General features: G+C 37.2%; 1 protein-coding gene across 1 annotated transcript in view; it reads left to right on the top strand.

The window, feature by feature from the left end:
- Positions 1 to 17623, top strand: part of TUBGCP3 (tubulin gamma complex component 3) — a 57327-nt gene that overhangs the window by 22837 nt on the left and 16867 nt on the right. The window contains exons 6-13 of the mRNA XM_085320800.1: positions 137 to 309; positions 1064 to 1182; positions 5991 to 6116; positions 9628 to 9696; positions 13826 to 13958; positions 15289 to 15455; positions 16788 to 16898; positions 17276 to 17384. Of these exons, the coding sequence (XP_085176926.1) occupies positions 137 to 309; positions 1064 to 1182; positions 5991 to 6116; positions 9628 to 9696; positions 13826 to 13958; positions 15289 to 15455; positions 16788 to 16898; positions 17276 to 17384 (1007 nt within the window). The remainder of the gene's footprint in view (positions 1 to 136; positions 310 to 1063; positions 1183 to 5990; positions 6117 to 9627; positions 9697 to 13825; positions 13959 to 15288; positions 15456 to 16787; positions 16899 to 17275; positions 17385 to 17623) is intronic.

Genomic DNA, 17623 nt, shown 5'->3' with positions numbered 1-17623 from the left:
CACCATAAAAAAAAATCCTTTAAAAAGTCAAACCTGAGCTTAGGGAACTTTTTGTAATTTGCATATGCAATACTAGGTGGTGGGTCTAGAGAGATAAAATTAAAATTTTTTTTTTTCTTTTCTTTTGCCCTTTTAGACAATCCTATCAAGCTCCAAGCGTTGGAGATTGCCTCCGTCAGCAGTTGGGGTCACGTCTTGCGTGGACTCTAACTGCAAACCAGCCTTCCTTACAAAGCACTACCTCCAAAGGCCTTCCCAATGCTCTCTCCCGCAGTGTGTCAAGGTCGAGGCGAGAAGGGGATACAAGTGGTAAGCAAAGATGCATATGTTAGACATGACTTCCTACATATAAATACGTTTTATTGTCTACATCTACTATTATTTTGTAAATGTTTTTGAATGCTTTATATTTTGAATATAGTTTTTGAAATAGTTTTATAGTGTGTTGAGATTTTTGAGGAGTGTTTTGCTATAGAATAGGAAGGAAATATATATATGTGTAGACATAAATATTTAAGGTAGTCATGTTTGATTTGGTTACAATCTCTTTGATTGTTAATTTCTTTTTTGCAACGATTAGTTTGATGATGTGTATTCTGTTTCTTAAAGAACTGAATCTATCACTATGTATGTCAGAATCAAGTGATTGTGGTTTATGAGTAATCCTCACTCCTAGCTAAACATAGAAGATATTATTCTGTAAACCCTAGTTAACAGTTTGGTCAGAGGAAAGTGAATTTACTCTGATGCTTGCATCGAACTTGCATGGGTGATTAACTCAGGAAAGATACAAATTGCAGAACTCTCTGCAATGTTGGTTAAAATATATGGTGCCCTYTCTCGCACAGCTGATCTACTCAGAGACAATCCCAGGTATCAGTAGAGCTAGGCATGGGACATTATTCTTGGCTTTCTTGTCAGTTTGTTGGTGAGAGAAAATATTTCTTTAGGGGTTATACATGTATGTTTTAGTTTTTTTCMCTAGGCTTCTACATAGCTTCTTCAAGTTGTAATCAAACTTAATTGTCCCAGCAAATGTAAATACTTTTCTTTTTCTTTCTAGGCTCTGTTGAAATAACTGAAGCAAACCTTGTAAGAGATGTTTTATACGTCTTCCAGGGAATAGATGGCAAAAACATCAAAATGTGCAATTCTGAAAACTGCTATAAAGTAGAGGGAAAGGTACTGTATAGTGATTTGTATTTCATTTGTAAATGGAGCTGAAATAGAGAGGTATGTAGGGTTTGAAATAGGGAGGTATGTAGCCACAAAAAAGTTAAATGTATTAATACAATTCTTTACTTGCCTTTTTTTTAAATACTGCAAAAGTAATTTCAACTATTCAGAAGTTATTTGTTTTCAGCAATTTTGTTTTCCCAGTCAAACCCATTTTTTATGTTGTGTCTTAAGAGAGATGGTGGAAAGTGGCCATCAGGCAGGCAAATGCAGGAGTAATGTGGAATAAAATGGGCATTGTTTTTTAGGAGGAGGAAATACAGATAGATGAGGTTAGTGTACTTTTGCCTACTCTCTAACCTCTGGAGACAAAGATGTGGAATTCTAATATTTTGTATCATGACTGAAGAGAGGATTTGAAAAAGTATGAGAGTGAAATGCCAGCAGCAACAGACTCATAAATTCCACACTTTACACACACRTACATTCTACATATACACACAAACACACATGCACACACACAAATGCTCWCACACACACTGAGTCTATCCTTACTCAAGGAAAGGATAACTTAAAGTTCAGAAATGAAGACGTTAAGAATATAGTAAAATGAGGACCACAGAAGTAGTTCTGGTTGCTTTATCTAGCATTACCTTAACTGCCGTGAGCAAGATTTGGGTATATAGCAAGGACTGAATATCTATATTCCAGAGCAACATATTAGTTTAAAATGAATTGGGTAATTTGGGTCCCAGAAACAAACTGCAGCACTTCACAGGTTGTCTAGCAGTGGTACCCAGGCTGACTTGTTCTARCTACCAAGGTAGAGTTCTAACTGTTAAGCTAGCATAAAGTCTCTTAAGTTATGGCTTGATTTGTGGTTTCTTGTTATCATTCTCCTTCCCTCTGTAGCGTATGAGARTGAATGTGAGGCAGATACAGGCTTTTGACTATGTTGTTATTGTTGGTGATTCTACATGGATTAAATTTAACAGACTGAGATGTGGAATTAAGTTGTCTGAAGACTAGGAGTGTCTGGTTCTGGGCTCTGCAGTAGAAGAGAGACAGAGTTACTGGAGCAAGTCCAGTGAAGGGCTACTAACATGATTAAGGGACTGGAGCATCTCTCATATGAGAAAAGGCTGCAAGAACTGGAACTGTTTAGCTTGGAGAAGAGAAAATTGTGGAGGGATCTTATCAATGCATATAAACAGTTGAAAGGAGGGTGCAAGAAAAGTAGGGCCATACTCTTCTCAGTGGTACTCAGTGATAGGATGAGAGGCAATGGGCACAAACTGAAACACAGGAAGTTCTCTCTGAATCTAAGAAAAATCTTTTCTACTGTGAGGGTGACAGAGCACTGGAACAGGTTGTCCAGAGAGGTTTTGGAATCTCCATTCTTGGAGATGTTCAAAATCTGTCTGGACACAGTCCCCCACAGCCTGCTCTAGGTGACCCTGCTTAAGCAGGGGGGTTGGAGGTGATGATTTCTAAAGGTCACTTCCCACCTCAACCRTTCTGTGATTCTATGAATGGAAACTTATATTCTGTTAGATGCTAGCGGCTTGATGTTATGGATTTGATTACAACATATAAGTAATCAGATGAGATTATACAGATAACCCTGGAAAAGGCTGGTGATAGAGCTGAAGCGAGCCCTATCAACTTCTGTTGTCAATAACRAATCCAGGTGATACGGATATGAAGGAAAGTGCTGAGCAGAAGATAGAGGAACAAGGAAGAAACCTGAGAGAGAGAAGACTTGAGTTTTAAGGTGGTGAAGAGATTGAGTGGGCTGGGTAAGCCCCCAAAAAGGCCCTACTTGCTTCAGCATCCTCTCCATATTCAGTGTTTAGAGAATACTGCCTCGCAATTCAGTTTCAGCTCACTAACTGCTTTTCATGTGCTTGTTCAAATGTACTCAGCCCTGGGGAGGCCTCATCTCGAGTACTGTGTCCAGGTCTGGGCTCCCCAGTACAAGAGAGACGTGGAGCTACTGGAGAGAGTCCAGCGTAGGGCTACGARGATGATCAGAGGGCTGSAGCACCTGCCCTRTGAGGAAYGGCTGYGAGAGCTGGGCCTCTTCAGCCTGGGGAAGRGAAGACTGAGGGGGGATCTTATCARTGTGTACAAGTACCTGAAGGGAGGGTGTCAAGGGGACGGGGACAAACTCTTTTCAGTTGYCCCRTRTGACAGGACAAGAGGCAATGGGCAGAAACTGAACGTCAAGAAGTTCTGCCTGASCGTGAGGGGGAATTTCTTCYCTGTGAGAGTGACGGAGCACTGSCACAGGTTGCCCAGAGAGGTKGTGRAGTCTCCTTCTCTGGAGATCTTCAAGGCCCTCCTGGATGCAACCTTGTCTAACATGCTCTAGGTGACCCTGCTTGAGCAGGGAGGTTGGACTAGATGATCTCCAGAGGTCCCTTCCAACCTTACTGATTCTATGATGCTATGAAAAGACAGTGCTCCTGATGTTCACTTGAATTAAGACTATTTTATACCATGGCAATATGACATAGTGCTTGAGCTGTTTTGGGGTTGTTWCATGTACAAGAGCACAGTAGACTTAGTGTCTTAATGAGAACTGAACTAACTGCCATTTTTTTAATAGTAATACCAAAAAGTGAAATGCATAGTTTTTTCCTCCAAAATTTTGTTAATAAACACAGTTCTTAAAAATTCTTCTTCTGCACTTGCAGATATGCAARTTTAGTAATTCTTCAATACCTGCACTCTCTTAATTACTTTCTGTCTATAAATTAGATTAAATATGGCAGAGGAACAGTAGCTTAATAGATCTTCTAGCAAAATGTGGAGAAAGTGTAATTAGTACCAGTAAAATTAGCACTATGAGTTTCATTGTTTTTCTGCATAAAGTTTCATATCAGATGGGTTAGTTTGAGCTGAAAAACTGTTTTGCTTTGCATTCCTAATTGTATTAAGTTAGGAGGAACTGGGTCTTTCAGAATTGTGGTCAATAATGCTTTTTCCTGAGACTTGATGTCTATAATTATTTTTAAGTCAGTTGTTTTGCATCCTTTTTACTTACTGGCATGTCTGTTGACCTACTGCACCCACTGAAGCTGAAGTTATTTGGCAAACTAACCCTGCAACTGGAAGTGTTTCTGATGAACAAGGTGGACTAAGATTCTACTCCAATTGCATAACAGCACTAGGCAAAAAAGTAATTGAAGCATATAGTTTACCTCTGCTAAACAAAAGCTTGTAAAATGTGTGACTGTATACACAGTCCTTTTCAGAAAGTAGTATAGCTCTCAAGCTATTTACTCTTGCCAGAATATTCTTTAGTATCTGCCTTAGTATTAGGCCAGTTGGTGATATTCAGCACTGTAAAAACTAACAGCTTCTGATTTGGGCTACAAATGTAATTACATTAAGCCTGTTTTGTTTGTTCCTGCTTGATTCCAGAGGATGTGTGCTTAATGCTTGCCACGTACTCTTAATTTTAGAATTCAAAGTAACTCTTGTCATCTGTTTGGTTAAATCTGTGGGCAAATTTCTAGCTGTGTATGATCATACTTGTTTGGGCTAAAATTTAACCTAAAGAAATTGTTTGGCACTTACAGCTGAACTTACAGCTATTGCTAAATAAGAGGGTCAGGGATGGAACTCTAGTCTTACAACGAGGAGGTGTTGACTGGTTGAAGTCCACACTGCMATGACTAGCCCACTCTATAGCTTATCTTTTTGCTCAGGGAATATGTCTGTACTGCCAACTAAGAAGCTTAGAGAGCGAGCTTGGTCTTTAGTTCTTAGGCGATCTGTCTGGCTTCATCATTAGCTTACTTTCTTACTTTAGGTTTGGACAGTTCTAGCTGGCTGTCCAAGACAAAATTGTCTGCAGAGATGGGCTAGGCCTAAGCACYGTGGGCAAAAGTCACACTCTGACTCTTGGCCTAATGGATCAGTCATGCTYTTTGCTTTTGTTTGCCAAATAAAATTTTTAAAAGCTGGTTGAGTGTGTACCTGGCTAATGCAATGAAACTGGGAAGAAGCACATCTCRAGCAGGAGCAGTGTCTTGTGGGCTGATAATTTAGAGAAGAAATGTGCTGATTCAGATAGAAATAATTGGATAGTGTGTGGGGGCTGAGACAGGCTTGTAGAAAAAGTGAGATGTCTATTACAAATAAATTAGAAAAAAAAMCAAAGTAGCTCAGAAGTGCCTGTGATTGAATAGCATTAAAGAGCTATTACTTGTAGATCTGWTGTGAACTTGGAATTTGATCTGGATTCTCTAGGTTTTGATTCCTGATAACTAGCACGGCATGATGTCATTTTTCTTCTATTAAAAGTTTGTTTCATGTGTATTAAGTAGTAACTCATTATTTTTCTAGGTTTCTTCATTATTTTCARTCATGGTCATCTCATGTAGTGATCTGAAGTTTTCAATCTTTTTATTATCAAGCTAAGATGAAGTGTGATTCTACATCATAAAACTTCTTCAGATTTCTTCTCCTTTTCTAAATACCTTTTTGTTACTGACAGGATTCCCTAATGTAGAAAGAATGAGTGAATACTGGTACATCAAGATTTCCAAAAGGAAAAATAGGAGAGTTGCCAGTAATTTATTTGTTGCTGCAGTCTTTCCAAGACTGACTTTATCTTTGCCTTATTAGCAGCATAATGCTGATTACATGTTTGTATTCTTTTTTTGGCAGCATCTTTGCTGTAGAATGTAAAATGACTGTGTTCCCTGAACTGGCTTGTTTTATGAGAAGCAAAGGCTTAGTGGAGAAACAAGGATTGGCATTTGACTCAGACTTATGAATTGTTGTTTCTGTTAACTTTGTAGGTGAGCTTGTCTAAATCTCTCAGAGATACTACAAGTAGACTTGCTGAGTTGGGATGGCTACATAATAAAATAAGAAAATACACAGACCAGAGGAGTTTGGATCGTGCTTTTGGACTTGTGGGTCAGGTAAGTTGGCTTAAAAAATTGATTTTGCTACAATATTTGGTCTTGTTCCCTGTTAGGAACTACCAAGGAAAATGCAGCACTGGAATGAGGGTAGACTTGGAGAATTCATAGCTTGGATCATTTATCTTCTGATTTACTCCTTTTATGGACTGTAGCTGTTGGTATGAGTCAAAGTCTGAAGGCAAAAGAAAGACAYTTATTTTTGTCAGTCCTAAGAAGAAGTTGTCCCCTATGATCCATAGCTGGAAATGTCTCCTCCATAGATTCCATTTTTTGAAGCACTTATGCATGTTTATGAACAAAAACATTGCTTAAATGAAATGGTGGCATCTYTGAGGTAATCAATCACCACTTTAGCTGTTAGCATGAATTGTGCAGGAGACGTTCCTGACTTGTCATCTGATGTTGATGTTCATATGTTAATACTGCACTAACTTGCATGAAATGCAAATACTCAGTTATCTGCTGCCCTTTTTTTTGAATACAACATCAAAAGAATGTCAATTTTTGTTTTTATAGGTTCCATCATCACGATTTGTAGTCTACAGTAACTTCACAGCTGCTGTAATACCTAAAACCACATTTACTGCTAAGGCATTCTTGTTTCCTCTCACTTGCTCCCTCTGTAAAACTGGATATTATCCCTTCTGAGTCGACAGAAATGTTGTCCTTGCCTCTAGCCATAACATCCTACCTAATCTGCAAAGAAATTGAAGTGCTTCTCCCTTCAATCTATTTTTTCTTAAGAGGTCAGTAGAGACACTGTAGTGCTTTCAACTTTTCTAATGTTTTATTCTGTTCCCTTCTTTCTCTTATTCTAAGTAACCTTTTTAGTGACATATAAAATTAGTTTTCTAGTGATCTAATACTGAATTCCATGTTTTATATAGTAGTGTCACTGTATATGTATTTTCTTCAGACTTTCACCCTCATATTTGGGTGAAGTTTCTTATTCTTTATCTAGTAGCTTCATGCTTRTGCTTATTTTTACTATTTTTGGCTTTAATCTTCGAGTTTACAGCAAGGGGGAGAAGTTTAATTCTTCAGTGGATTTTAAGTGTGCAGTAACTTAGCTATTTGCAGGAAATTAGCTGAATCTGCATAGCTGTAATTCTGTTGATTTCCCTTAAGACAAACCCTATTTTATTTCTAGGGCATAAATGTGCAAATAAAAACATATATTCTGCTCCTGTTTTCAGTATTTGGGCAAAAAAGTATGCACTATTGCTTTTCAGTGCTTTTATAGCTGACAATTTCAGGTCAATTTACTGCAAATTTATCTTTAAGAATTTAGCACAAGAACATGTTGTGCATTCTAAAGTTTTTGCTTACTGTTTTCAAAGAATGCTATTCCTGCTTGTGTATACTGCAGGTATGATATTAAGTCTGTCACCCCTCTTAAGTGGTGCTGCTGACTGTTTTTTTTATCAGGCGAAGTGTCAGGTATTGACAGCTGTTAGGAGTAGAGATATATCCATATACTGCACTTCAATGTTATAGYGTTCCACCTTCACTGCTTAGTGTTTAAGCTTTACTCTGTCCTCAGAAAGTAAAGAGTAATCAGCAATGAAATAAAACTTGCCTTGACAGTTTCCTGATAAAAAAAGAAAAAAAAATCCAGTTGAGGTAGTGGACATTTTACATATTTTTTTTCTCTTGAACAAGCATTCTGTTTCCTTTCTAAATTCTCTCTTACTGCAGACCAAATCAGAATTCTAGGATAATGTCCAGTTTTCCATTACAGATTTTTGTTTCCCAGACTGTTGTCTGTGATGAAGGAATTGGCACTGAGTGCAAATTTTAGTTTCTGAAGCTTTTTGGAGAAGTTGATGGCCAGTTAGATCCTGGATACTTCAGACTGCTGAAGTCAGTGATATCTTTTTCACATTTCGTGTACATGTATAATGCCTTTGAATATTTTGGATCTCATCTTCCCTTGACAAGCACTACTTTAGTAGACTCAAAACTACTGAAGAAGCAAGTGAGAAGAAATGAAAACTGGGGTTACAATGATGGGATTTCTTTTTGCCCTTCAGTATCCTCTGGAATGGAATAAATATCATAYGTTTGTATTTCTCTTTCTTATGCACAAAGTCAAATTGAGGAAAGGAACACTTCTATTTCCTTTAAAAGGAAATAATGGCAAGATAAATGACTTTTTTTTTCCTGACTTAGGCAGAAAATCACTCTTGAAGGTAGAACCCTTAAYAGGAAAAGGGATTTTTTTTCTTCTAGTGTTTATAGTCATGATTTTTCCCTTGTACATGCCATAATTAATAAATATTTTACTTTAAGCTCTCAAGTGTTCTTTTTATGAACTTTTTAAATTTCCAAATTACTTTGACTGTGGTGGCTTTGAAAGTAGTTGAGGGAAAGAGCATTGGGGAAATTATTTACAAAATGCGTGAGAATTAGCTCTAGGTACTCTTGATGTTTTAAGTTTCAGTGAACACGTCTGTTCTGCTTGTAGTTGATTAGAATAGAAATGCTGATAGTTGATTAAGAAATTGGTTCTGAAGCAGAATTTGTGTATACCCAGAAGCACCCTTTTAAAAAAAAAAAAGGTGTTTATGAGCTATCAGTCTGAGATTTTCAACTTAGTCCAAAATTAATGTGCAATAATTTTCCTTTTTGAGAAAATGTCTTGCAGGGTTTTTATTTTTCTTAGTCTTTATGCTAGATTAAAAAAAAAAAAAAAAAAAAAMAAAAAAAAACCAACCAACTCCCCAAACCATAGGAAGTTATCTGTTACTAAACAAATATTCTTTCAAGAATTATTTTTTAAAATCATTCTTTTTTTCTAACCCAAAATAATTGAACTCAGAATTGTTTTCTAAAGAAAAATCTTGTCTTTAGTTCAGACCTGTTGAATTCTGCACATCTTATAATTTTCTTAGGTTGTATCTTCCATGTCTAGTGAAACATTGTGCMTGACTATCAAGTGCTAAAAGAACAAGAGTTTAAATAACTTGATTAAAGCAGCACTTACAGAGGGAGAATTCTTTCACAAGCGATGTGTATTCTTGATCACATTGTGCAGTATATATAGTAAATACTGTGATAGTTGCCTAACTTGTGTTCTGTTATTAGAGACCCTTATGAAACTGAAACTGTCTTTTACATAGTTATTAAATATAATACTTTTGGGGTTATATTTYGATTTAAACTTTCCTATGGTAATTTTTACTGTCTTAATTGAGATACTGTATTTTTGGAGAGTTGCACTTATCATGGTTTAATCTGTTGATAGAATCAAGACAGCAGCAACAGAAAGTCACTTGTCAATGTGTGTGTATTCTTGGAAAAGGACTGCATTATCTCTTCAGAAAGCACTTACATGTACGTCCCTATTACACTGGCCAAATTTTTAAGATTTGGCTTTTGTGGTGAAACTTGTAGGTTGATTCCTTTTAGGTAATTTCTAACTGCCTTCACAGTATGATGATTTGATGACAGCTGTTCTGGATTAAAACAGAAATTATTTTCCTGATATATTTTTTTCCTCTTACAGAGTTTTTGTGCAGCCTTACATCAGGAACTCAAAGAATACTATCGACTTCTCTCTGTTTTACACTCTCAGGTAAGTAAGGCAGTTCATATTTAACTTTATTGTTCAGATCATATAAAGTAAAACAACTCCAGAAGGTGTCCCTTTAGAAAGGGAAGGATGTGCAACAGTTTCTRCTGATCGTATATAGGACTTACTTTTTGGATATATGTAGCAATGAATACTTATATCCAAATATATATGTATGGAGTATGAGTATTTTCCTCTTAAAAATCCACCTTACAGTTTGATGTGTTATGTAAGTAAGGAATGGCATCCTTGTTTCTAAGCCTCTGTCCTTTCTTGCCTCCTTTGTAGCAGTTTCATCTAGTGTGATATCTTTGCTATCATTCAAATCCCAAATATTAGCATGCCACATCTTTCTAAAAGGAGATTTTTTCTTCCATTATTTCAAGCAATACATGGTTCAGCAACTAGGACAGCTTCACTTTTTTATTCTGTCTAGTGCAGTTTTCCTTGCCCCTTACACTGTATTGAGAGACTAAGATATTTCAATATTGTATTATTCTTATACAAGAATATCTTTATATTCTTTGATAATATCCCCCCCAAAGCCTTTTCTTCTCAAGGCTGAGCTGTCCCAGCTCTCTCAGCCTCTCCTTGTATGTCAGATGTTGTAACCTCTTCATCATCTCTGCAGTCCTTTGCTGGACTCCCTCCAGTGTRTCCTTACATCTGTTGTACTGGGGAGCTCTCAGGGAGGTGGCTGTTGGCAAGGAACTGCATGAAGCTGAGTATGTGAGCAAACAGGTGTTGGGAAGCTCCAGTGTGGGAAGTATGAGGGCATTTTGTCTGGAGGAAAGTTCGTCTAGTGCATGTCTCCCTGATGCTGAACTTCGCCCGGTTCAGGAGTGATTTTGGCGTCTTCTCAGGCAGTTGTTTGCACTGTTGGATTCAGCATGCAGTGGCCTGAACAAGGTAGCAGGTGTCAGTCAGCATGGCACTGCAGGAGGCCTTGGTTTGTTCCCAGCTGGAGTGCTGGGTGCAGTCCAGGTGTCTGCCTTGCAGGAAGTGTATTGAGGTGGTAGAGACTAAGCAGGGAGAAGGACAGCTAAAATCATTAAGAGTATGGGACAGCTGCCATATGGGGAGAGGGGAGACAGACTGAGTCTTGAGGATGAAGAGGAAAAGGCTCGGGGAAGAGTGGCTTTGATTTCTAATATTATGAAGGATAAACTGAATACAAAATTGTGCGGTTTGGTCAGTGTTACTTAGTTAAATGAGAAGGAGAGAAGAGTGGCCAACTTTTCAGATTTATTTCTTCAAGATATCATGGCCATCAACAGATTGAAAAGGAGATTAGGCAAATTCATGGAAGGCAGATCTGCAAACAGGTACTAAAAGAGCTAAGAAAGGATGACATTTTGAACACTGACTGGGGTTTAGTGGGAACCCAAGTGCAAAGGACTGAAGAAGAGGGATCAGATTTGCATGCTCTCCCTGCACAACGTTTCCTTTTGTCATTGCTGGAGATAGAGCCCATTTAGCCTGTGTTCTGACACAGGTGGGCATTTGTTTTGTTTCTAATTGATGGGACAGAAGTCTTTGAGAAGGGAGTCAGAATTCTCAGGACTTGCTCCAGATTATCCCGGAGGTGAGCAACACTTGTCAATTKTATTTTAAAAAGTGATGGAAAATCTACTTTTTGGGAAAATATTATTTACAAAATTGTACATTTTAATTGCTTAAAAACATGTAAAAGATTGTGTCTTAGATGTGAATACCTATTGCTTTCTTGTATTCATGAGATTATACAGGGAGTCAATTCAGTTCGGTTGGCAGCAGTTCCATTTAGCTGCAGTTCAGATGTAGATAGTACATAACAAGAATCTTGTCATAAGAGTTTTATATTGTCTTCTCTATAGCTTTTTATTWTTCATTCAGAAAGCTTCCCAAACATTTTTCTTCCTCTGTAAATGTCCTTTCCTGCATGTACTGTGTACTCTTCCGTCAGGTTTTCTTTGCAGACTGTTTTTGAATTGTCAGCGTCTTTGAAAATGTGCTTCCATGATGAGGTTAGCTTATAATTCTTTTTCTAAAGACAAAGGTGGTCTCCTAATTCTCTCTCTTATATCTCTTAGATATTGCCAATTTCCATCTTCTTCCAAGATGAATTAAAAAAATAAAGGTAGTATGAACCCAGGATTATCAGATCAGTGCACTGCCATCCACATAAAGCTCAGTCTTCAAGCTGTTAAATTTATTAGCTTCTGAATTAGAATGCTTTTCTGGAACCTTATTCTTCAGATCATAGTAGAAAGCTTCTAACTTAATTTAGTTTAATTTGTAGCTAGTCAGTCCTGATGTCAACAACTCCCATTTCTTTCTTTCCCTGTGTTTACACTGGTGGATGTTTAGAGAGCTGGCAAGGTTCATAAGGAGAAGAAATATATTTTAGTAGCAGTCATATTCTTTTGTCTTGCTAGACTAAAGAGGTCCTACTCTTAAATCTTCCCTACTTTCTTTCTGCTTGCCTTTGACAGCATTCCCAGCATTTTGAGGCTGTGGACTTTCTTAAATATAGCCCACCAGAAACACATTAGTCTATTTAAGTTAAAATACAAAGTACAATGTATTTTGGGGGAAAAATCTGCTAAATATGAAAATGAACTCTAGTATACGGTAGGTTGGTTGTAGCATATAGGAGGAAAGAAAACATCTTTTACAAGAGCTTATTTGCTTGGGCTGCCCCAGGAGCTTGTTTATAGAAACAAGTTCTTACAAGTTCTTAGGCTGTGCTCTTGTCCTGCCRGAGCTGAATCCTCTTAAGAAGGCACTTGTGGTGGTCCTAACCAGAAAACTATTGTACATTGAGGAATTATTGATCCACATAACGATTGACTTGAGCAGGCACAGGTGTATACTGTGCTGTGCTGTACATATCACTTAGCCACAGGATAAACTGAGCCCGGTAATGGTAACAGAGAACTCTGTAGGCAGCTCCCAGATGGCAGTGGCCATTATGCCACTGGTGTGTCTTTATCTTTAAAAGAAGCAGCATGTTCCCATATGAACATCATTTTGCTGGGCAGTAGAAATGATGAATAGAATTCTTTACCACCAAAAACATCCTTTAAGAATTCTAAAGACCATAATGCCAGTGAATCTTAGCATGGGTGGGATCTGTGCAGTGTGCYGTGCTCTGATCAGAGGTCTGTCTGATGCTGTACAACTTGAGGTTCCCAGCATCTGAAGAGCTATCTATCCTATTCACTTTTTCTTCCCGTGTTATCTCCAGTAACTGTTGTTTTAACCAATATCTTACAAAGTCTGAGTGCCTGTCTTACAGAGATATATAACAAACATTTACATTGGTATATTATAACACTACATTTACTTCTTAGAAAGCAAAACCGCAAACTGTTCTTTGCCCATCTCTTGTCAGTTGTTGGAAAATGGTTATGGAGAGGTGAAGTGGCCTTGGCTAGTTATGGAGAATGTTCCCTTTTCAGGAGTGAGGGAGATCCTAGATTACTTTACCCATTTGTACCTGTGACATAAACCTCAAATACAAGTAATATAAATAACTGATTTTCAGTCTTCATGGTGCTGGAAAAACTTCATTCACGTGGTAGTCACGTTGTAAGTTTTTTCCTATAGTATCTTTCTGTTGTTTAGATTGATGATAGCAATTACTTAATCTTATTACATAGCTCACTTGAGTTCTCATGGCTTCTGGAGGAAGTCATTAAACAGAACTTGTTGCATGTTAAGCTAAAATAAGTTGACTGTGCAGTAATAGAAATTTTACCTCCTGCATTCCTCAATTTTTTTTTCCCCCTCAGAGCATTTCTTTGCATCATCTACTGTCTTTCAGGATCTCTGTTTTGTTTGCTTCTGCCCTTCTCTTCTTTTGTGACTGACTAGTCATCACCTTGATTTCTTTAACTTTCTTAAACTCTTTATTCTATCTGACCCATTACACTTCTGCTTGTCTCTTTTTTTTCACCTTGATTCTCTGTTTCCATTTATGGGACTCTCAAGTTTCAGCCCAATGATTTTATGAGAGAACATATAATATTGGGTACTGTGAGTGTATGGCAAAAGCTAATTTTAGAAGAAAAATTGTGAAATACCAGTTCTGCTTCAGTACTTGCCAGTTTTGTTTCGTGATGTGTGTGTCTGTTTCTAATTTGATCAGCTGCAATTGGAAGATGATCAGGGCGTGAATTTGGGACTTGAAAGCAGTTTAACACTTCGTCGTCTTCTGGTGTGGACGTACGATCCTAAAATAAGGTTGAAGACCCTTGCAGCACTTGTTGATCACTGTCAAGGTCTGTTCAAAGTTCATTTAACTTTTTTTTTATTGGAAGTTTTGTAACTTAGCATGCCAAATGTAGATGTCTGTAACTTATTATTTCATTTTTTGCAATTTTTGAGTAGCTAATTCACAGGAGTATCTCTCTCTCTCTTAGTTTCAAAGTGGAAAACTGAGGAATTATAATGCTGTTTTGATATTCTCCAACTCTCTCTCTCTCTCTCTCTTTTTTTTTTTTTTTTTTTTTTTTAACAAAGACGTGCTTAGGAGGTCTTTTAAAGACACACCTTTCACACCTTTTTAATTGCTCAGTTTTATTCATTTTTCGGAGACTATTTCACTGTGGAAAACCCCAATAACGTACTGTGAAATGATTGGCACCTCTCTGTGTCTTCATTGTGTATGAATATTCCTCTGTCTTTCCTGATGGCATATAACAATGATTTGCAATTTGTCTGTAGATTCATGTGAAACAACTAAACTTTACAAATCTGCAAATAGTGTGCAGGTGTATTGGCAGCCCACAAGAAAAATCTGGAAAGTGATGTTGGAGTTCCCCAAAGTTTTGACCAGTAACCAGCATATAGGCTGTGGTTCTTCCTGAGGGGACTTCAGTTTTGCTACTCTGGAAAATAAATGGAGATTGTGGCCATTTGTGGCCATTGGTTTCAGAATATCTTAACTGAAAAATCTGAAGACTTCCATTTTATCTCAATTTTTGGAATATGATTTGAAACATGCAGGCTTTAYTTCCAAGGCATTTATGAAAATTTTGAATGCTGCAGCCTGTGCTTGGAAAAAACTCTCAGCTGTGCAAGTTAACAGCAAAATGACTACTAAATCTGCTTTTTTGGTAGCTTCTTACCTTCTAATTGCAAGAATACAGGAGAAATTACCTAAAGGGTTCTGTGGGGGACAATTATTGAGAAGCAGAAAAGATGCCTGTGTACATGTTTGCAGACAGAAGGTCTGAAAGACAAGCAAGGACAGGAGAAAGAGAAAACAAGTAGGAAGGTTCCCTTTTGGTGGAAAAAAAATTCACAAGTATAAAGTTAATCTTTAAGAAGTGATTTGATGCCTTACAGTTTGCATCCATGCTAGCATTAGGTGGACAGAACACTGTTTCAGGGCACTTGGTTTACTACCACTTTAGTGAGATTACTGATTTATGCTTTAAAATCTAAGCATTTTCTGTCAACATAAATAATGTGTTTTTGCTATACTTGCTGCTCAGCAAGCCCTCAGAGTGACATATGACTAGCTAAATCAATGGCTGCAGAAATTAAGTGTGATGTTTTACACTTTTCCTTCATATGCTTCTATTCTGCTCTGCTGTGATCTTACAGGGAGAAAAGGTGGCGAACTGGCTTCAGCAGTTCATGCCTATACTAAAACAGGAGATCCCTACATGAGATCTCTGGTTCAGCACATTCTTGGCCTAGTATCTCATCCTGTACTGAATTTCCTTTATCGCTGGATTTATGATGGAGAGCTGGAGGATACATACCATGAGGTAATTTATATGTAACAGTGCGTACTTTATCTCTGTTGGGACTGGGATTTATGGGAAGCTTAGAGGCAAATTAGGAAAGTAAACTGGGACTGAACCATATAGAGTATGAGTAAGTCATATATACAATAGTAACATGAAATGTGACTTCTTTTTCTCTGTGCCTGTGGGATGTCCAGGGCTGCAATGATACACTATGTTGTCTTTAATGAATCATGTCTTGGATCCTTATAGTAGAGGCATGATAGTGGACTAGTGATAGATCTTTGTTACTGAAAAAAAGAGAAGGACATCTCCTCTTTCTCTCTCCCTCTCCTTTTCTCTCTTGCCTCTCTCATGTCCGTCTATRTTCTTTCTCTCTTCTCTCTCTTCTCCTTCCCCTCTTTCCTCTTGTCCTCTCAATCTCCTATTATTCTCCTCCCTGTTTGTTTCAAATAAGCTTCACTTTTCTGTCCTGGTACCTCTCAAACTTGTTTTTCTTTTCTTTTTTTTTAATCATTTATTAGCTTTCAACTCTCTCTGTGTGTGTTTAAAAACCTACTTGTGCACTTTAAGAATATTCTTAATACTGAAATCACTGTGATATAGCARTTTACAATTTTCACCCTTTTGACACAGTTTTCACACAAAGACATTTGGGTGTTCTTAGTAGAATTGTTATTTAGTGAAAAAAGTTCATGTCCAAAAATGGATGTCTTGCGTGACAGAATGAATATAAACTCCTTCSACAACTTATTTTAACAAAACTAATTATATTTATTATAATAAATGGTATCCTTCCATGTAGAGTTGAGACCTTGGCATTTGATCACCAGTTCAATTGCAGCAGGATTTCTCATTTTCTGCAACTCTTTCTGCATCTGCTAAAATAGGAGAAAATCCAAAGGACTTGAAGTGAAAAATAGAATCAGTAAAATAAGAGTATTACAGTTATATTCTGACCTTAATGTCCTACCCTAGCTGTATAAGTAGCGGGCTGAATGCTGTCTGTAATGTGCTTCTGTATTTCTTAATGGATATTTTCTGGATAATACATCTTACTGTATGCTGAGGTAGTCAAAGTTTCATAACTTACAGAAGGAGATTAAATTGTGTGGGGCTGTTCTTTAGCATTTTTTTTTCTTCAGAGTTCATATCGGTGAAGATAAAATTTCCATGTCAGTTACCAGGACAAATTTGTGTGGTGTTAAAAAAWWTTTTTTTTTTTTTAGCTTTTATGGTTAAAGAGAGAACTCATAAATACTTCTCAGGTGTCTTAGTACACAAATGAAATACAAGGGGAAAGAGTCTGTTTCTCTCTCTCTCTTTTTTTTTAATGTATTTATCAATCTACAGTTTTTTGTAGCTTCAGATCCTACAGTTAAAACTGATCGGTTGTGGCATGACAAATACACTTTGAGGAAGTCAATGATACCTTCTTTTATTACAATGGAGCAATCAAAAAAGGTATGAATAAAATAAATTCTTCTGAAGGATTTTTTTTTTGCCCTATGCTGTTGTTTAGACTTTTATTAGGAGAATGAAGCTGAAGTTTAAGTATTTGTCTTAAGAATAGCTAAATTAAATTGATTGTTTATTGGCAGAGGAGAACAGTAAGACTGTCTCTCCTTTCCATCCTGTAACTTGTTTGGAGTAGGGGAACAATTTTGCATGTAAAACCATGATGTGTTAACAATGAGATTGTTTGCTGTGATGAGTGTATCACTAAAAGCTAGTTGAATGCTGACATAATACCCTGTTGTCCTTGAGGTTGTGGGGTTTTGTGTATCTGTTTGTTCTTTTATATGCAAGTCATTTTTAAAAAGTCATCCTTTTGTGTTCAGGTCCTCTTAATAGGAAAATCCATAAACTTCTTGCATCAAGTTTGTCATGATCAGACTCCATCCACAAAGATGATTGCTGTGGCGAAGTCTACAGAATCTCCAAAAGACGGTAGAGTATCGGAGTTGGTCAACTTCAGTTTGAGCTGAGCCCTGTACAATGCAAGGTTTAGACTACAGAGTGACCTTTTGGGTAGCATGGTAGAAAGAAGTACAAAAGTCCCATATATCTTAAAATATAGGTATTTTACTAGATATTTGCATTTTACAAAAGCTGTGTTGAGAAGCACGCGTGCAATTTTCTTGTCTTTAATTTTATAGGTTTGCTAGATGGTTGTTAATGTACTGTTA

Source organism: Rhea americana, unplaced genomic scaffold (genome assembly GCF_003343005.1).
Source record: "Rhea americana isolate MKP2758 unplaced genomic scaffold, rheAme1 scaffold_66, whole genome shotgun sequence".
NCBI classification, from domain to species: domain Eukaryota; kingdom Metazoa; phylum Chordata; class Aves; order Rheiformes; family Rheidae; genus Rhea; species Rhea americana.
Note: the sequence above shows the minus strand (reverse complement) of the source record. Positions and strands in the feature narration are given on the sequence as shown.